Raw genomic sequence first — 21,855 nt, forward strand, 5'->3', positions numbered from 1 at the left:
ATGTCTACGTCATTCTTACATATCTACCAATAAGCTTTGTCGTAAGGACCCCTAAGGCAGGGAATAAATTTACACTAGCTAACAACATTTGTGAACATCTCCCCATAGCCTTCTGGCAATGATGCTACAGAACTAGAGGAAGATTTCTTCCAACCATTCTTCTTGAAAAGATTTTCCATAAAACCCCTTTACATTTTCAGGAAGTAGTTAAGAAGAGGTGCTTGCCTTCCCTGAAACAGAAACCTACAGCAGCCAACGTTCTGACTACCAACTGGTGTGAGATGTCAAGGATGTGTGGGGAAGGGGTTCAGGAAACAACAGAGGGACAGGCAGACTAAAAGGGAACGAAGCCAAAGGGGCAGCAACACTGGGGAGTAAATGTTTTGCTGGGGGAAGTAGGGGAACTGGGAGAGAGAAGTTGGGGAAGACCAGAAAACACAACTTGGTGATAAATGAGAACAATGGTAGACACTATCAAGTGTCAGAAACGCAGATGAAGGGGACAGAGGGAAGGAGAGGAAAGGAAGATATGCACAATGGGGTAAGTCAAGCAGAAGAAAAGTAACATGTGATTTTTCAGAACACCCATTTTTCTCTTCCCAGGCAATTCAAACAGGAAAAGCAAATATACCACCTCTTTCAGAACTTAGGCCACTAGTTCATTCAAGATAGTTGAGCATAATCCTCTTTTTCTAAATATCTTCAAATGCGGGTGAAGCAAACTGTCTTGAAAAAAATGTTTTCAGCATGACACCAGATACTGCAATTCAACTTGTAAATTAGCACCTCTTCAGGTACCACCAAACAGAAGCTTTTGTGAGAAAAGAAGCTAAGAACTTCTTCACTCTGAGGGTGATGGAGCCCTGGAACAGGGTGCCCAGAGAGGTTGTGGAGTCTGCTTCTCTGGAGATATTCAGGACCCGCCTGGACAAGGTCCTCTGCAGCCTGCTGTAGGTGACCCTGCTTTGGCAGGGGGGTTGGACTAGATGACCCACAGAGGTCCCTTCCAACCCCTACCATTCTGTGATTCTGTGACATGAAGAAGCAACATTCCTCAACCACCATCTATGATGTATAAGCTTTGAAATAAACAAAAGCTGCCTAGGCCTACAGTAGCCAAGTACCTTCGGCTTTTATTGATTCTAGTAAACAATTAGGGCAGCACCTAATGTCTTTTCATGTTCCCAGATCCCTGCAGATTGACACACAAGTTAGAGCTCTCAATAACTCACTTTTTATTTCAGGAATTACTGAGATGGCTCCTCTGGGAACCATCTGCTGTATACATACAACAAACCAACATTTTTTTTCCCCTCCACTAAGTCTTCATATTACCATGAAACAATAGGAATGATTTTCAACAGTTTGCCTTTGACTTCTCAAACTTGACAGATTACATCCGTGCTTGCATCTTAGTGAATTCTTTCTCTGGGAAAATAAGAATATTCTGTGCTGGTTGAAACCTAGATCAACATCACATCTCAGAAAGGACAGAGAACGCACATCCCTGGAGATGCACCCCTAAGGAGCACTTTTAGTCCCATTTACCTCCACCCCCAGCTATCTGAGGTCTGTCAATACAGAGCAGTTTCAGTTGTATATTCCTAGAATGACCAAGAATTATTTCAGTAAGAAAATGGACTTTAGGGCTCAAGTCTTTCCCCACGAAATACAACTAACTACACTAATAAGAGCATCCGCATGTTTATCCTTCTATCCCTGTAACATTCATCTCTCTTCAAGTTAATCGTTCACTGTGTAGGCAAGTCCTTAGAAACTGGCTCATGTTCTCAGACACAAGGATTTATAGTCCTTTTCCAAACCTCCCTGTAAGTCTGTTAAATCTATCATCTCAGAAAGCATAGGGTTGTTTTTATGGTCATTTTATGCTTCTGGCTTCAGTATCCTGGTAGGCTAAGTTTCACGGCTGACTTAACATATTCAAGCTCCCAAAATCAGGATTTAAAACTTCTAACTTTACACTTCACTATGCAGACCACTAATTCAAATTTTTTTCCAGTATTCATCTACAGACTTTGCATCCTTTCCTATTGGTTTCTTTCCTACAGAAAAGCATACCTTTACAAGTTGATATTATTCAATTTGTTCTCACTTATTTTCACTGTTTTTAAAAATATGCATCTGTAAAACATGGAGAACTGGAATTATGAGAAGCTACAATATTCTGGAACATAATTCAGTTCAGACACAACAGGCAGACCATGGTAACATCCTAAAAGATGTGGCAGATGTACTGAGTTAACACACAGAAGCTAATGAGCAGCTCACTCTTGAACCACATTACACAAATCATGTTATCTAGACACTGGTGGAAGAGATCCAGCATGCTACAACCATGCCTCTGTCATGTTTGATTTGATAGGTTACAACTCCCCACACACATAGAGGCACAGAAGCACAACAACAAGCAGGTGAACCCCAATAACTTTGTCATATAAGTTATCAGGAAAGCCACGCCCTGTCTTCACGCAAGGGCATCAGTCCCATGGGCTGTGGGTGGCACCCACCAGGTCAGTCCGCAGGAGAAGCTCTGTGGGTCATCTCACCAACTGAGGAGGTCACTCAGGGTGTGGGGTTCTAAGAGGTGCATGGGAAGAGCACTGTGGGATTGTACAAGAGTTGTTAGGGGATGTTTAGGGGAGGAACCAAAGGCAGGGGAAGAGAGGAATCAAGGTGGTTTAGAGAGGAACAAGTATGGAAAAATAGATAAGGAGAAGGCGATAAAAGAAGCTGGTCACAGGTGAAGAGGTTGCTGGCTGGTGCACCTGCCTGGCCATGTCCTGCACCTGATCAGCACAGTCTGTCCTGTCTTCTCATTAGATGCTATTTCTAACTCTTTTTGTGGGTGTGGTTTCCACTCTTCTGCATGCATGTGTGCATATGCGTTCCTGAGTGCAGCAACTGGAGCAGGACTGCAGGTCACCATGACCCACATGTCCATGGTGCCAGCAACCAGAGTGACAGTAGTTGTGTGAGCACCAAAAAAATTCAGGCTTGACTCAATGGCACACGAGGTCAGTGGCCTGGAAGCCACATGTGCGTGTGTCCCTGTGAGTGAGGCACCAGGCCAAGATGACTACTAGAGGACTGGGAGGTCCAGGATGACTGCTGGAGAGACCACGGGAGTTGGGGGTCCACCAAGAGACCTAGCCGGGGAGAGAGGATGTGTGCATGCATGGATGCACACATACATGCATATAACCACATAAGCAGCTATATATACACACAGAAGTATGTACCAGAATACGTGTACGTATACACACACACACATTCCCACTTACAACCCTTCATCCCGCTTGGCCGCACAGGGGACAGGATGTTGCAGCAGCTTCACCTCTACTGGGGTACCAGGTTGAGAGACCCCTAACATCATTAAAGCCTTCAAACATTTAATCTTTTTTGTGTGTGTGAATGCTTTGTTTTCAAAGAGACATCAGAATCACTCCCTACCTATTGAGCTTTCTATGTCATAGCAAAGCTCCTGGGCTCTACACTGACTTCTGTTTTGTGAAAGTGTATTAAAAGGAAGCAACTTCCTTTAATGTCACTGTTGTACTTAAAGCACGACTTATGATCCTTTACTTGAACCTTGAAAATGTACCATCTACTGCTGCTTTCTCCAGTCCACAGATGGACAATGTATATGAACAAAAGACAGATTAAAGTTCGTTTCCTGTCCCCAATTTTCATATCTTATTTTCCTTCTTTTTGGAAGACTGTCTAAAGCTGAACTGTCCTGTACTAGTACTTTCAATCAATCCAGACGAAATATCTGGATGCGTAATTTGCTGTCTTTGACCGTCATGAGTAAGGGAAATAGCCTCAGTTAAAGTATAGAAGTCCTGACACTCAACCACTTATGCCACTTAAAACAATGGAAAAAGTGAAAGTTTCTTAGATAAACTGCAGCTAGGCAGAGCCTGGTCCCAGAATAAGGGAGCATGGTGGTGGATCACTAGTGATCTCTTAATGATCATAGTCATCAAGAGACACCAGCTTCAAATTTTAAGCAGTGAAATACAAGCATGCTTGAGATCACTTCCACAACTAAGTTCATTATTTACCGAGCTGGATTTTTCAAGAATCCAAACAGCATTTGGACAATTATCCTATTAATTTTTTAAGAACTTCAGGCTAAAAACAAAGAAAAACAAAAAATCATATTTCTTGATATGAAATTCTAGTTTTTACAGCTACATTAGGTACCAAGTACCATATTTTTCTAGTTACTAGTATGGATACAGAGGGGTAGGATGTCCTTAAATTGCAATTGGCTTCATCTTCTGAAAAGTAAGAATTTGGCTAACCAACCTCAGAAAACTCCATGTGCATCAGAATTTAACTGCATAAGCAGCAATCAGCCCAGCTCATTTCTAATGCACAGGAATACACACACTTTCACTGCAACATGCCCAAGAAAAAAAAAAGTCACCTGCTGTCTTCAGCAAGATTTGGATCCAGCTATCTTAAAAAAAAAGGCTTTGAAAAGACATGCTGTCTGCCCTTTAAATTGGTTGCTTATCCATGGATTGTTAACACCATGCTTACTTGCTTCGATTACTAAGTTGAGAGAAATGATCTATTTGTCAAGCTAATGAACAGCTTGTCACTTATGCCAATCTACCAGTGGAAAATAGTGATGAGAGATTTGTGAGACCCTGGATAAATCTGTAGTATCAAAACTCTGAACCTCAAACTGATACCTGACATTAGAAAAATAGCCATTTAATATTTTTTCATAAGGCAAAGCAAGTTAAGATTATATGAATGAAGGCTGGAATGGGTGACTATTCACCTTTTACTAAAATTCTGCTTACTTGAATCTGTCGAAATTTGGACATCTTTTGCTGATCCCTGTGTTGACCCATCAACATCATCATCTTCATCTGTGAAAACAGGAACATTTTGAGAAAGAATTCTTTGTAATTTCAATGAGGGGGAAAAAAAAAGTGTCAGTTAAGGATGGTTAAGGATGGTTTCCAACAAAGAAGCTAACACAAAAGAGTTCAGTCAGACAAGCACAGTTTCTTCTTTTGCCTATTTTATTATAATAATCCATACTATTAAAACAGCATTAAAAAACCCACACCTGCATTGTTGTGTAACTACAGCGAAGGCAAACCTGAAGTCCTTCTACTCTTACCTTTAATATTGCAACTACTGCATTTCACCCCCTTCTCAAGCTGTGATGTTTGCCTATGACCAAAGTATATACAGTTTCCACTAAGTTTTAGATCACCACATCAGTCCAGTGACAGCTTTCCAGTCAGAAGTATGGGTATTACATAAATAATTGCCGTAACTGAAAAACAGACTTGTTGACACTCAAAGAGAAAGAAATTACTGCACTCCAGAAGAGGACTTTGACAGTAGCTCCTTGCTCTCACGAAAAGCTAGGAGGTAACATGTCAGATAATGACACAGCCTGTAAAAATCACACATAAAATACTTAGAAAAGATTAAAATAACAGCTACTAACATTTACATTTGCTTCTGTGAAGATAACACCCTGACTGCATTCTCATTCCTGACTCTCAGGTCCATATAGCAAGACTGGTGCAAATCCAAATGTGACAAATCTTTTGTCTCTAAGGGTAGCAGTAGTGTGCAACATACGCAAACCCAGTGTGCTGATCATACAGCAGTACTCATACTCCCACCCTTTGGAACTCCCAGTCAGTTCTGACTGGGATGAAGACAAAGCTCCCAGAAGATACAAACCAGGCAACACCTTTACAAAAACTATGCCTTGTCATCGAGGGAGCAGGAAATCAAAGCACAAAGCAAGAGTGAAAAGATAAAATAAAATCAGTAAAGACAGATTTCCAGAGCAAAAGAGGTACTAGAAAAGTCAGAATCCTAATGAGAGAAAACTTTCCAAGAAGCAGAATTACAGCATGTCAGGGAGGGTACTTAGCAGGAGTCCTAAACTGGAGACCACGTGACTTACTGAATATTTGGGTAATGCCTCAACTGACTACAGCAAAGACCAACAATAGCATTTCTGGGTTGAGGTTTTTAAAATCTAAAAGAAGAGTCAAAATAATTCCCATGTTATAGTTGACAAACAGATTAATTTCAAATTGGAGAGAAATTTAGACAATATGGTCTTGAAACACCCTGAAATAAATGAAAGTTGAATGCCTTCTCGAATTTCAGTTCAGACAAAAAGCAAATTAAAAAAACAGTAAGTAAACACAACAATAAGAAATAAAAGAATTGCTGACTGGTCCCAACCCTCCCCTTTTTCTAAGTTTAGATAGGAAGAAGCTGACATCTTTCTTTTATTACTCTTTCTCCCTCAGTCTGGATAGCAGGGAAATTGGCACTTAACAGCATCTTGAAACTGTTCCAGTGAAGTTCAATGACTTGTTTTGACATATGCTAAGACAGGAATTAGTTGGAGGAAGGGCAGATAACTGCTCTACCATTGCTTCCCCTGGTAGCCCAGGAGTTTTGGAAAGCCACTTTCAACAGAGAGATGTTCACTGAATGGTGGTCGTGAAGGTCAGCATTTACTCAGTGGCAAAAGCTAATCTGGACAAATGCTCCCGAGTAGGTCAACGATGATGTGCTCATTCTCTGCCCAGGACAAGTCACCTGGCACTTCACAGCCATGAGCTTGGGAAGAGCTGTGCCTGTGGCAGTTAACTCATCCAGGCCAACACTTCTTTGGTACCACAGACCGGTCTTTTCAGTCTTCTAAGTGATGCCCTTCATCAGCTGTGGCAACAGAAGAGCATCCTCTGTGCATGTCATGGTGTGAGGACTTCTGAACAAGCGTGTCTGCATGACACGTCCCACAGAAGTCAGGACAGAAGTGCTAATTACCTTCCAACAAAGCCAAAATGCTCCTTGCTCCCCAAAAACATCCCTAACATGCATGCAATCTTTAACCAGATCCGCCACTCAGAGCCTACGCCTCCCCCTCTAAGAGTGGCAGCAACTTGCAGGGCAGGTGTCCTGAGCTGCTCCAAGGCCAGAGGAGCTTCAAACACATCCTGAAGAGTGTCAGGGAGCTGCTGGACTCACCACGTGTCTTGGTAACTTTCGGCACATGCCAGGAGCTAGTGGGTTTTTGAAAGAAAATGTAGGTCTGTTCTGCAAACATGGGTAACAAAAAGGACTACCAGGCCAGAGCACTGAGCTCCCTCGACGCACGATGATGTGAGAATTCAGGTAATTTCCAGCTGTGCCTTTAAGGAAGAATCTGGGCAGAGGGAAAGACCTGTGTAGCAACAGTGTCTGCTGCCTCTGGCAGGCACCTGCAGACACCTGAGAGCAGCAGAACTCCAGTAACAGGTCTTAAAGCAAGCCTCAGTAGGATGTGAACGGTGTAACAAGCAGACACACGTGGAGGCACCAGACGTGTATCTGAACATCAGTGACCTAGGTACTAAAACAAGCATCACATACCATCATCAGCTAAGGAAAACCAGAACAAAATGCCTTATGCACAGCAGACTGTAAGGCAAGTACTGCACCAGAAATATTATTCTCCATGCCTTGTGCTGAGCTACAACCATGACGCACCGACCACGAAAAAAGGAAAGCATCAAATACTGGGGCCAGCCATCAAGTTCACAGGTACACCTGGGATGAGCAGCAGGAGGAAACGGGAGCGTCCCCATGGCTCGGCCCCTGCTCCCCTGGGTGTCAGCAGCTGGCAAAAAACAGATCTGGTGTTAGAAACAAGATTTTTCAGGGTGTTGATATATTTTATCTGGTTATATTCAGGCTGAGGACTACAAAAATGCATTCTGGCTTTCCAAATCCGGTGGGGTTTCTTTGGGTTCTTTTGTATCACATTAAAGTGCTAGAAATAGTACAAACTAAATTACTGAGTATTTCCCCTTCCCCATGCATCTTTTTCTGACCACCAGCTAATGACTGATCTGCACTACATTCTCTCAATTCAAACTACAGGACATACATTTTAACTAAAGGAATGCAAAAAAACATTATTACTTCAAAAAATCTTGAATATGAGTAACACGCACTCATACACTTAGCATGTAGCCTAAGGCCTGAAACTGAAAACCTTCTCATCCATCACGTAAAATAACGAAGAAAAAGACTAGCAGGTGCAGCTATAACCTTGGATTCTTTCACTCAAGGTGCTCCATGTTCAATTTTTACTTAAAGGTGATGTAAAAATTTAAAAAGGAAAAAGTTTGACATATTAAAAGAACTCATCACTGTTTGAAAGACAAACTTAGTTAACATCAGAAAAGTCATAGCCAAAGAGGCTATTTAAAAGGTTTGTGATTAACTTCTGTTAGTAATATTACAACCGTATCTTCACTTAAGCCTTTTGGACACTTGCAGAACATCTAACAATAGACCTGAATCTAGGTTCACAATGAGTCTTCCAGCAAAACCAAGCTCATCCAGATTTTTTATTTCCGGTATTTCTTACGTTGGAAGCACTAAAAACTCCAAGACATGAGTGCTGTACTTCACTTTCTCCCACCAACAAGCAAATTCATTAAAAGGAAAAATAACTCACTGAAAAAAACATGCCAGCCAAGAAGAGCAACATGATGCCTCCCCTCCCCCTTCACACTCTTCTCATTCACTTCAGCATACCTAGGCTATGTAGACATAGGGTCATGCAGTTGATGCAGCAGCAGGACTTCTGCTGCTGCTTCTGCACATGAGAACACATAGCTCCTGCTAGCGACCAGTTGCCTTCACCAAAACCAAACCTACACATTCAAAGCAGGAAGTTCAAATACAACCTGCCACGTTGAGAAAAGTGTAGCTGCAAATACTTAACTTTCACCAGCTACACACTGCCTACCTTTTATTTCCTTTCCTATTGTATTCAAGCGCTGAAAGAAAGGCTTTACATGAACACAAAAATCAAAACACAAGTTAGAAAATACTTCAGCGGCTTAAAAAAAAATCTCATCCCTGAAGAGCTGTTAAACACACTCACACCCTAGATGGCAGCAGAACCTTACCATGCTAAAACCAGGACTTCCTTTCAGCACAGAAGTCTTAAGAGGGCAAATGCTTAATCAAAGAGGCAAATGAAAATATCCGTATAAATGTTATGCCAAGTAAAATACAACACATATATTAGCAAGTGTTAGTAGCAATGATAACACTAATCCACTAAGCAAATTTTTGAATTTTAGGCTTTCGCTTTCTGCATGCTTGCAATTTAAAGAGTTATCATATTGCCCTGCACCAGCAAACAGAGGTTTCAGCGTTTTGCATACAGTCTGCATTTAAAAATATCTATCCTGTACCAGAAATAGCAAGAAGTTACAGTATTGCCAAAGCCAGTGAAATTTAAAAAGCATATGCTCAGTTGCATTCAACTTTGAAAGTTTTTACCTGATTCTGTTTGCAAATTTTCTGATATTCGAAAACAATGTAGTTTGCTGAAGTTGCGAGAAAATAACTGCACACAGCTTGGAGGAAGAATCATATTCCTTAATCTTCCAAAAGTACATTCTGGTGTGACAATTACGTAGCAAGCAGCATGAGCCTATAAATAGAAGCATCAATTAAGAACTTTGTGAGACACAAAGGAAGTAAATTTGTTTACAACAAAATATGCACTGGAACTGAATAACTCCGGCTAGGAGACACACAGACCTTTTGTAAATCACTTTCATGACCTGAGCAACCCATCTTTCACCCTAGATTTTCATTTGTTTCGTTCAGTTTTTATGTAACAATAATGAAAATTCTTAACATGTGAAGAAACTCCAAATTCTACAAACCTGCTCTATTAAAAATGGAAAGTTTCTCTACAGCTATGTGGTGAAGTTTAAAGTTTTGGTCTCAAACCCCGTATCTTCCATTCTATAGAGATATTTACTGGAGGAGGTGGGAAAGGTAGGTGGGTTATACTGAATAGTTTGAAAATAGCAATTTCCTCTTACACAGCTGTACCCACTTGCAGATTCAGAGATAACACTGTTTCGAGTTTTATTCCAAAACATGACTGGCTATTTTCTGTCTCTATACTTGTGTGAGATCTGCCATTACTGAAAATGCATAACTTTGTATGTGCAGCCATATAGCATGTTATATTTGTCAGCCTGTTCTCAAAGACAGATCCTCCCACCTCAGAAATTACAAATCAGATTAAAAATACAAAGCCCACAATATTTAAAAAAAATTTTAAATTATTCAAATCATACCTGAATGACCTCAGTTTCATTTTAAATTATTATTACATAGAGCACCTCATCTTCATTAAGTGGCAAATTAATGATGTATTACATATACTCTTCAATTCCCACTCCATCTGGTGCTACTTTGCACTTTCATCATATTTCAATAAGAGGTAGCATTCAGTGGGTAGACCAGTTGTTATGTACACAGCGGACTGTGTATCTGTATGTGAAAAGTTGTGGCTTTCATGATGATTATTAAAGGATACCATGATGTTGCACGGGAGTTAAACATGCATCATGTGAACAGCAAAAAATCAGAAACCAATACTGACAGCTTAAAAAACATCCTATTCTACTATTCTACACTGGAAAAGGAATAAGCATATTAGAATAGTTAAGTCTTTGACTTTGCAGAACTCACGTGAGTTGAAAGAAATTCTGATTTCACACAGTAAAAGTACTGCAGGCTTCTAAGCAGACATCTATGACGCTTAGTCCCTGTTAAATGTTAATTCCATTGGGTTTACATAAAGTTTAACTGTGATTTTGAGGATTTCTCATGGGCGGAGATTTAAAAAAACCCAGATTTTCCATCTAACTCAAAAACATACATGTTTTTATATAAATAAGTGCATAAATGAAGTGAATTTATAAAGTGTATATAAAGTATATTTATAAAGTGTACAAATAAAACATGTTTATATAATAAGCATTGCATATATATGTATATATACATGGTTCCCACAAATATAGGCAACAGCACAACCTACCAGGATGCCACACCATTCACATCTCATGCCAGAAAGCACCTCCGAAGAGCCACAGGTTTTTTTGCAAACTTCGCAACGAGCACTTGAAGAAAGGTTTCCCTCCCTCCAGTGGTGGTGATAAGTATCCTGGGGGAACACATCACGACTTAGCATTACATCAAACAGATACAGAAGCATCTTCCACCTAACTTTAAAATCAGTAATTCAATCAGCTCAGAGGAAACAGCAACACAGAACAGGACATTAAGTGTTTTCTCATTATAAATACAAACCTGAAAAATCTTACATTTCACCGAAAGTTTACCAAAATAACAAAAAACATATGACGTAGTACTTTGTCTTCACAGTCCACCAAAACTAATATTCTTTAAAAAAAAAAAATCCTGAAAGGTCAGTATTATGTATGTATTTTACAGTGAGAAGCTGGCCACTCTTGCCTCAGACAGACCGTGGGAAGCCTGAGGAACATAACAATGTTTGCCAGGGACGCAATGCAGCCAACAGCTCAACATATTAGAAAAAAAGAGTTCCATGCCAGCTTCTGCAATGCAAATTTTTAGATAAGATGCTTGATTTTATTTATTTTCAATTAGTATGTTGTATACATTACACAGACTTTTCAGCATGGCTTCAACAAGAATCATGAATATGTCAAAATTTAAGTCCATCTTGTTCTCTGCGATACATGCTGAAGCCACAAGTTTCCTTTGCCTGACAGTCAGAAAAGTGCTTTGATAATTAGCAGCATGCAAAAGAAAAGGCCAAAACTCCCCACCCCACCCCAGCCTACATTCTCACATGAAAAAAGCATGACCACTTTCTGCTGCAGAGGCACTTGCACTTACGTGGTCCTGGTGCCCATCCTGGTGACACTGCCGGCAGTCACTGCAAGCAAACAGGATACAGTCTGTGTGCACATGCAGCTCACAAACTAAAAGCATAAAAACAAGAAAATGTCTTTAAGCTGGAAACCCCCGGGTGTTCGCAGCCCCTGCCTCCCTCCCTCTCTCCCTCCACCCCTCCAATACTACTGCGCTAACTTTTCGCACCACACTTTCCTTCCTTCACGCTCTTTTCTGTTCAGCAAAGATAGGCAATACAAGAAGCTTACCAGCATTGTCCTATGTGTTGCTCCATTTCCTTTGTGTTAAACCAATGCAGCAAGTATGAGGAAAGGCTAACCTAATTTTGCTCATAAGCACTTGCCATGCTTCCACCAATACAGTAAGCTAAATTTGTAACAACTGCTTGGCTTATTACAACTTTGTCTCACAGTTTAATAGTGCCTGAAGCCTGCTTTAATTTAATCAAATCCAAAAAAAGCTGAACATTAGAATAAGTAACACAAAGAGAGAAAGTTCTCCTCCTGCATCCAAATACCACCAAGTCTTGAGTGTAAAGTAATGGCCTTCCTGAAGCAATACTGCATTCCCTCTACACAACCTCTTCCAAACCCCAGTGTAGAGCAAGCTGGCACTTCACAAGTGTGCTCAAAACAGCAGATGCTCTTCTTCCAGACAGCCCCTCTCTCCATCCCAGTAGCTTTCAGAAGCGCAAGGAAATAAGACACGAGGAGTGCAGAGCAGGGGGCACTCCCGCCCAAAGAGCCGCAGGGCTGGGGGGCACCCTCTGGCACAGCCACCAGCCCGTCGCACTCATGTCCCATGGGACTCGTGGCAGGGGTCGGACCCACCACTGACCCACGTAGCACATCGGCACCGACACGGACTTGCACATGCCTGCAGTGACACGAGATGCTGAGGTGGGAACACGCAATGTGACTGGGGGACATCATTCTCAGGAAGACTGCAACAGCCAGAAAGTGTGTATTACTCAGGAAATAAATCCTTTTTGTCACCAGATGACACTCAATGGATTTAGTTTTAAACCTGACCAGATTAAACTGGTATGTTCATCTCAGAGAAGATTTGTTGAAGATATGTCTGCATACGGTAATTCACCATTTCATTGTCAGGAAAATAATAGTTTTTTCAGCGCATTCTCGTATGTAAGCTTAACACTGTCTTCCAAAATACCTGTTAGATACTGTAGCTGGAAGAAGAATCCTATAAAGTTTTAGGCAAGTTTGGTTTTGGATGAAGTACCTTCATTATTTAAAAGCTGACTTGATGTATCTGATATGAAAGAAAAGAGAAGCTACAAACCCCCCCCCCAGCTAAAATGCTATGCTGCAAAGGATCAGTCAACAAAAAAAATACAACATAGGTATCTCAACACCTAGCTTAATTACTGCAAGAGTTAAGAAAGTTCTCTGCTGACCTCAGAGACAGATGTATGAAAAAGATCCTCCTCTTGCTGCTTTTTAAAGACTTGTATATACAAGTGCTCCGGGAAGGCATCCAATTTTTTGTCGAGTAAATGGAAGTAAGAGGTAAGTGTCAAAATTCTTCAAATATTACTTTCTGCTCTGCTCAAACAGGTTATTGCTCCTAGCACATTATAAAAATCTGAAAACTGTAACCTGAAGATTGGAAGGTGGCAACTGCACGTTAACCACCTTTTCTGAAAGTGTTTTGAAAACAGTATTAAATTACATAAAGACTAATACCTTATTATGAAATCACTCTCTGGACTCTACAAAAGGCAATCAGCACTAACATTGTCTTATTCTAACCCCACAGAAGATCATGATCTACCACCACACCAAAGCAAAGCCTCTTTTAACAGGGCTTACTAAGCCAACCACAAGCTTTCATGTACAGCCCCCCCAGTTCTCCATGTCTTCACTCAGGTCAAGAACTTCTGCGTAAGTTGTGACATGGCCCCTCCTCCGCCCATATTTCTCGGCATTCACAGATGTAATAGGAGTATTTTACAGTTTTGCCAATTCAGCTACCAGGCAAGCTAGATGCCTTGAGTCACAAACTCACTAATGGTAAAAAGTTTCTGCAGACCAAATTATGGCTTCAAGGAACTAACAAAAGCTTTGGGTTCTTTACTGTCAGTTCTGCTAACACAGGCACACATTGCCCTTTGCTATACTTTGTAAGAACACAGAGGGTTTTTTCCCTTGGTTTAATTCACATCTACTGCTTCTAAAACCAACCAGAACTCAGAATTAGTAAGAAAATGTGTGCATATGAAGGGTGGGAGTGTCACAGGAGTTAAACTCTCAAGATAGCTATCCTGCTGATAGGAAGGACAAGTTTTTAGTATGTAAAGATCAAGTCAAAATCAGAGGGCCTACAAAAAGAAGTTCTATCTTTATCAGCCCTTTGTTGGGGTTGATGTAGCTTGAGAGTTAGCACGACTAGGCCGCTTAAGCAAAACAGTTAGCATAACTGGACAGGCCGCTGGAAAGGACAGCTAAGAATAACAACTGAGAAAGTTCTGATAGTGCACATGATGTGGCTTAGCAAAAACAAGATGTGTTCAAGGACATGGAGGCGGCCTGTTGCTATTGGCTTTAGTGCATAGTTACCAATCATAAGGGAATGTGTGGCGTATGAACAGTGCGTGATTTATGTCTGTAGCCTATCCGAATAAGCGTGATTGTGTGTGCAGATATGAAAAATGTATATAACCACACAAGCGGAGCAATAAATCGAATCGACTGTGCATTGCATCAATGTGTGAGAGTCATTCCTGTCCCTGCATGGATGCTGAAACTCAGCAGCCCTTCCATAATCTACACAATTCTTTAACTCGTAACAGCACGACAATTTTCTGTTCCAACTAGTCATGAAAGTGCTGTGAATTCCTTTATAACTGCCAAAAACCCAAGTTTGTTAATTTCAGATACATAAACTTGCAGAATATCCTTTAAAATGTTAACTGCCTCCCTGCCCAGTAAATTTGCTGCTCCTGGTTGATGCTTAATAAGAAACTTTTGTAATGGATCCAAAACTAAAAAAATATTTGCGTTACTCCCTTTCCTCTTTTTTAATTTCCAGTCCTTCCTCCCTTGTAAAGAAAAGGGAGAGCAACTCTCACCATCATGAGTCCAGGTTCAACTGTTACCCGCAAATTCTACAGCAAAAATAGCTATCCAAAGCAATGAGTAACTGTCAACAGAATTTGGAGTCCAAATATTGTAATTTTTGCCAACAAAGTGCATGTACTTATCTCACCAGTGGTTAAGGTACATGCATGCTCATTTCTGAGAACAGCAGCCCCACCACACACCTACAGTGTGTAGTACTTGTCTGAAAATCTTCAATTTCTTTTCAAGAAAATTTATTTTGTCATAAGATATGAAGAGTCCAAAACAAGTTATTTAATTTCTTCCACAAGTACATCTAATGATGTCAATCATTTGCTTGAAAAGGTAACTTAATCTTAACCCTCTTTTCTATCTTAATTATGACAAAGATTCCAGGAAAAGTTCTTTAAATTTCAACATCAAAAGAGAACATTGTAACCAACAGTAGACTTGTACTATGAAGCTAAGTCATCAGAAGTAAGCTAAAAAAGGAAGAAAGTTCAGTGTCTCCATCTCGATTTAAAAGCTCTATAGCTTAAAACAGCTGACTTCTAAAACAAATCCTGAAAGGATTTTCAGAGATGAAAGGAAGAAGCTTGAGCATTTTATGAACCTCAACTGCCCCTGTTAAGCTACATTTTGGAAAAGTATCAGAGAAACAACCTGTAGACTTACTGGTGTTCAGGAAATGGGACAGCAAACAAGTCACACCACACAAAACAAAAAAACCCTGTTTAATCCATGTGAGGAACACAATTCACAGCCTTCACTGAACTGGAAAAAAAAATGTCCAGGCATTTGTAATACCTAAACATAACACGCAATTTCATGTGTTTCTTGTTTAAGAACACTTCAATGGAAGTGTCTGAAAAAACAAACATTCCCTCGCAACAGGTACAATGCTAATACAGTAGAATTACAAGAGTAAGAATACAAACGCAAAATTTAGAAAGATTTAACTAAAATAGATCACTAAACTAAAGCTATTTTCAAGAGTTAAGACGACATAGCTAGCGAAAAGTTTCTTTTCAGATTCTCTATGTTTATCTCATGCGACGCAACTTCTGAGGCTTATAAAGACAGATCGTCAGAAAAGACTCTGTGGTATCTGTAGCTCTTTCACCATCTCACCAAATCACTCAACTCAGATGGCAGCTCTACTAAGTGACAGATTCCCACTAGTCAGAAGAACATAGCTTAGTTTCATTATGCAACTCACCAGACAAAAGTGGAAACAAAAACACTGCATCATTGCAAGTCTAAATGCCCTGATCAAAGTGAAATGTTTCCCCTACACATACACTTAGGCAACCATATTAAATAAGACATTATCTTCAGCATAACAGTAATTTTGAAAGCATCTCAAAACCCTACAGAATGGTTCTTCTCTGTAAACATTTTTGGGGTTTTTTTGACACTTCACAGGTAACAGCCCTTTAAATACTAAACTCTATTCAACCTCACAACGTCAAATGAACAACAACTACTAGACACTTAAGACAGAGGAGACAAGGGAGAATTAAGGAGTTGCCCCATATCAACATCAGTCAAGAACTCATGCCAACATGTATTTCAAATAAAATTTCTGATGTTTGGGTGATTTCTTTAATTACTGTTTTTTCAGAGAATCCATGTCAGAACACTCAGAGCAGTACTATTTTGACAAATAATATTTTGAAATATCTTTCCATTGCAGGCACCTCATCATCATTACAAGATATCTGATTTCTGAGACCAGTAACATAGAAAAGTTGTATTATATTCTTTTGTAGAAAGGACGAGGTTTTAGAAACACAAATACCTGATGATTCCATGTGTCAAAAGCTTCCACTGGAAACAGAAATAAATTACTTTAACAGGAGAAGTCTTCCTTTTGCTGTAAGAGCTTCTAATTATTTGAGCATCTTGGGCATGGATTCATTGCACACCGTCAACACCACACACTTGTTCAAAGTAAAATGGAGGAAAGATGAAAAAGCATACATCACAGAATCACAGAATGTTAGGGTTTGGAAGGGACCTCTGTGGGTCATCTAGTCCAATCCCCCAGCTGAAGCAGGGTCGCCTACAGCAGGCTGCACAGGACCTTGTCTAGGCGGGTCTTACTGAAGGTTATTGATTTATTATTCCGTAAGTTGAAGTACACATTTCCATGATCCAGTGGATAATAAACAACCCCAAAATCTCTCAAACACAGTAAGCGTGCACGTGTGTGTGTACACATGCACACCCTCAAGGTATGCAAGCGTACATTACTGGGTAACACACAGATGGCTATACAAGAAGAGTTTAGGTTACCTTCACATCGAAAGGCAGGTGACTCTAGTGACTTTCTGCACACAGTGCAAAACTTTCTTTTGTAATGTCCTGGAGGCCCAAAACAGTGTGCAACTGGAACCTGCCAATGAAGAATGCATAAGACATTATCAGCCACAGCTTTCTAAGTGCCAGTTACAATTCATAGAAACTGCTTTATCACGCAAGACAGGACTGTATATACAACGTAAACTTAACTAAGTCCAAGAACAAATACACATGCAAATCATCCTTTAAAAAAAATTTCATACTTAAAAAATTGTTTGAAATACTTTATTTTAAATAATTATTTTTTTAAAAAAATCTCTTTCAAATTCTTCGGTTTTAATATGTAATGCATATATTTCTAAGTGCTGGTCAGCTTCTTGATGATTCACAGTGCCATGAATCCAAAGGTTTCCTTTGGGTTTGGTGCCATACGACTTACCTGGAACCACAGTTCCTTTCCCAAGTATTCCTAATCAAATCACGGATGATTAAAGAGTAATAGTTGCGTATGTACACAAAATACCCTAAAGACAAGCTCAGGACAATTTTTAAAAGCTCAGTGCTGCCACAGCTCAGTACTCTCCACATGCCTTTCAATTCTTCTTCCAGTGCAGCCCAGTCAACTGGCTGATGAGCAAAAAGTCATTGGTCTCCCCTCATCCTCCCCAAAGCTTCAAAGCCTGGATGGTACAAAGATCCAGCTCTTGAAGAACACCCATACTGAGGTTCCTGCTGACTGTAGGTGGAAGATGACACATTTCAATATCCTCCTCCCAAGAGCTGTGCCAGCAGTTTTAGCAAAAGTGTTTTTCGTATACTATTCACTTACACTGAAAAGGTGGAGTTTTTTTCTCATTTAGTAACTAATAATGAAGACTGGAAGTCATGGTACCAAAAGAACAACAGAAGAAAAGATGAAAAATTAAGAATAGGAACCATACTTGAGCTTTATACTTGTTCTAGAGACCACTCTTCCCACAAAACGTACACCTTTGTTAAACTGACATTCACATTAGAAGGAAGAAGCATAACTGCAAATTACTTTCATAGAAGTTTGTCATGACTTATTTATTTAGTATTATGCATTTCACATGCCCTTCCTGGTATGACAGACATATCAGATTTATCTTCTCATTCTCGCATTACAAAAACAAGAATTTCTAGTAAAGGCTGACAAACGGTTATTCAGGTGTAAAATGCAATTATAATCATTCCCAGTAAAGCGTTGAAAACAATGACTTAGGTTACACGTAATCATAGATAGCTTCTTTTCCTCCCAGATATACTAGTAAACAATGCTCCAAAGTTATTGAGCAGGATTTGAATTTTTCTCCTTGTATATTAGGGTTTTCCTGGGAACAACTAGCTGCAAATCTGACATGTACTACTGGGACCACAGAATTTGAGGAACCAGAAAGTTGCTTCCAGTTATAAAGGTCTAATTCCCACCAGTGTTTCTGCTGCTGAAAGCGTGGAGAGGGTTACACTAAACAATCCTATACTTAAGAGCATGCACAATGAAATAAGTGAGAGAAAGCTTTGCCAGATGTGACACAAGGAGAAAGGAACATCACTAGAAGTTTAATCAAGAAAAATGACCAACTCCAAAATTGCAAAGCATGTGGTTCCTCCAGTCCTTCTCAGAATTAATCTCTGTGAGGTAAAGGATGAAGAGAGGTGTGAAATATGCATGTGTTATCATCAGACATGAACAAGATCATGCACAGCAGCTGACCGGTCAAGCAGAGCCACTAGCTCCTTGCCCAGCAGACCATGTTGTCTGGAGGAACCCCTGGTCCCCAAATGACCAGGAAACTGCCTGTCCAGATCCCAGGCTCCCCACCACGCTGGGCCGCCAGCCAGCCTACCAAAAGGATTTCATATCAGTATCTCCAGTGTGATATTCTACAAAACACTCTTGTCTCCAAAACCTTCCAATTTCTACTTTATATAAGACTTTGTAAAAATACAGACAAACCATGTTTTGGGGTCTGTCTCCTACTCCCCTTAACCCAAACAGAAACTGCACTCTCTGCAGCCCTCCAGCTGTAATTGTCACAAAGTTCATGCTTGGCTTGCATAATTTTTTTCTTTGTTTAGATCAGAATATTCTAGTTGTATAGTGCATGTTTATAGAAAGAATATATGTCCTTGGGGGGGGAATCCTGGAGGGCCTGGGGAACTTTAATCAAACTATCTCAGATTAACTTCAAGTCTCATAATCCCTGCCCACTTTTCTTGCACTTTCACACTACTTCTTCAAGGGAAAGCAAAACCCAAACCTCCCTGTACATTAACATCCAAGTTACCTGGCTCAGCTATTCTGGAGGTGAAGTGCCAGAGCTGTTTTCTTGTTCTAGCTGCTACAAAAGTAAAAGTCAAGTCCAATCCCAGCTTGGTGGGAGAAGGTCACTTGCCCAAAATTCATCCCACACAATTAGTTCAGGCGCAGTAAGAGTAATCAGAATAGCTACGCGAGTACAGTCCCAACCAGCCACAGCAATTACAAGGAATACTGAAAAGTCCTCGTGGGTTTTTTTCAGGAAACCTTTTCTGCACATCCCAACCCGTCTTCAGGTTTCAGGTCTCACCTTCAAGTCACCTGCCTGCCCTAGTCCCGCCACAGCCTCAGGCACAGCGGAGCCAGCTGTCCCCAAGGCAGCAGCATTCACCTTGAGACCTGCAGAGCAGACCTTCTCCAGCGCTGGAGTGGCGAATAACCCGCTCTGGACACCCAGCACGGGCATCTGATCCCCTCGACAACCCATGTTTGATACACAGAGAACTTTTCTTTCTCTTGCCATGAGTCTGGCTATTTTATCTCACACCTGGCATAGAAATGCAGGCTTTTCATTATTGACACAAAACAGTTCTGCGGAAGAAAAAGCACATTCTGTAGATCAAAAGGCCAAAGTAGAGTTTTGCAAAAAATAGTGTTTATTTTGGGAAAGACTGGGAGAAAGGACTATGACAGGAATCAAACTTATTCAGTGTCTGACTACACTTATCTACAAGACTCAAGGGAAGGAGACCAAGTCTAAATTCTGCAGTTGTTCACACCCTGGTGACAATTCTCTGAAGTCCCAAATCACCACCAAAAAGAAGGGAGCAACTTGCCGAATGAAATGTTGGGTGGAAAAAAACAAAAAAAAAAAAAAAAGAAAGAAAGAAAAAGCCCTGTTACTTCAACTTCATCCTTTCTGAAACAAGCCAAAGAAACAACCACTGCAGAGCCTGGTGGGAAATGGGATGGGAATAAGACAGAAAAAGAGGAAAGGTAAAAGAGCAAGTACAACATAACTAACTCATCGATCGTATCATGTTTCTCCCAGCAGCTCCCTACATTTCTTTTGTTGCTGAACAAGTTCCAAGCATCCAACACATAAAAAAAACCCAGTCAAAGCAAGGCAGCATGTCAGAACATGACATATTACATATTATTCTTTAATTTATATCTGCCTGTATAAGTACAGCAAAGTACAGACATATAAGGTGGCCTATAGAAAGTTAGTAACTGATGAGTTTAAAACTGCTTTTCTAGTACAACTGCTTAAATTACTTTCTGCAAACCACTAAAATGAATTTCTGCAGAAAAATACAGAAAGTTTCTGCTAGTAATACCATTAAACAACATTAAGTATCCTTATAGTATTGATCAGAAGCCAATCAACAGAAAGTATAGTGGTAACACTCCAGCATAAGCTCCAGAATGACTTTGCACTCATGGACAAGACACTCCAAGCTCTTCTTTTTTTTCCTGCCATCTGTTAAGAAATCCAAAGCATTACAGAACGTAACACAATTCTGTAAAAGTTCTTATCAGTCTGTAACAAAATTTGATCCTACAGAAACCTAAAACTTAGATTCTAACCCTTTCAGCACAATCTGTGCAAGCGCAAAGCAGTTCTGCATCACACAGAAAAAACAGCAACAAACTGCTCTTAATATCCAAACTTTGGAAGAAACAGAAATAATTGCTTTCTTTCGCTAGTGCCTTTTAAAATTGTTCCTCATCCTGAAATGTCACAGGGTACCAAGCATGTGGCCACAACAGATGATGAATTCAAGTGCTCTTCCACTGAGATGGAATCAGACTACGTACAGAGCAGCCCAGCTACCACCCAAACCTTCTGCTTCACAGATGGAGTCAGGCCAGGTCAAGCCTTACCAGTCTGTAACATTCTGGATACCTCAGCAGGGAAAAACACAGCTCCATGAAGGCCTATTCTTCACCCAGCTGTACCTGCTTTTCTACCAACTCAGGCAGAAGAGCAGACTACTGATGAGTGGTGTTCCTCAGGGGTCAGTACTGGGACCAGTGCTGTTTAATATCTTTGTTGGGGACATGGACAGTGAGATTAAGTGCATCCTCAGCAAGTTTGTCGACAACACCAAGCTGTGTGGTGCTGTCGACAAACTGGAAAGAAGTGATGCCATACAGAAGGACCTTGACAGGCTTGAGGTGGGCCTGTGTGAACCTCATGAAGTTCAACAAGGCCAAGTGTAAGGTCCTGCACACGGGTCGGGGCAATCCCAAGCACCAATACAGGCTGGGTGGAGAATGGATTAAGAGCAGCCCTGAGGAGAAGGACTTCGGGGTGCTGGTGGATGAGAAGTTCAACACAACCCAACAATGTGCGCTCACAGCCCAGAATGCCAACCATACCCTGGGCTACATCAA

General features: G+C 40.6%; 1 protein-coding gene across 2 annotated transcripts in view; it reads right to left on the reverse strand.

Moving 5' to 3' along the window:
- The window catches only part of DGKQ (diacylglycerol kinase theta), a 98,772-nt gene that overhangs the window by 45,245 nt on the left and 31,672 nt on the right, over nt 1–21,855 (reverse strand). For both annotated transcript variants that reach the window (XM_075447246.1, XM_075447245.1), the window contains exons 3-7: nt 17,169–17,268; nt 11,773–11,858; nt 10,928–11,053; nt 9,367–9,520; nt 4,839–4,907 (exon numbers count right to left, since the gene is read on the reverse strand). In XM_075447246.1, coding sequence (XP_075303361.1) covers nt 4,839–4,907; nt 9,367–9,520; nt 10,928–11,053; nt 11,773–11,858; nt 17,169–17,268 — 535 coding nt within the window. The remainder of the gene's footprint in view (nt 1–4,838; nt 4,908–9,366; nt 9,521–10,927; nt 11,054–11,772; nt 11,859–17,168; nt 17,269–21,855) is intronic.

This window comes from Opisthocomus hoazin, chromosome Z (genome assembly GCF_030867145.1).
Source record: "Opisthocomus hoazin isolate bOpiHoa1 chromosome Z, bOpiHoa1.hap1, whole genome shotgun sequence".
Lineage (NCBI taxonomy): Eukaryota > Metazoa > Chordata > Aves > Opisthocomiformes > Opisthocomidae > Opisthocomus > Opisthocomus hoazin.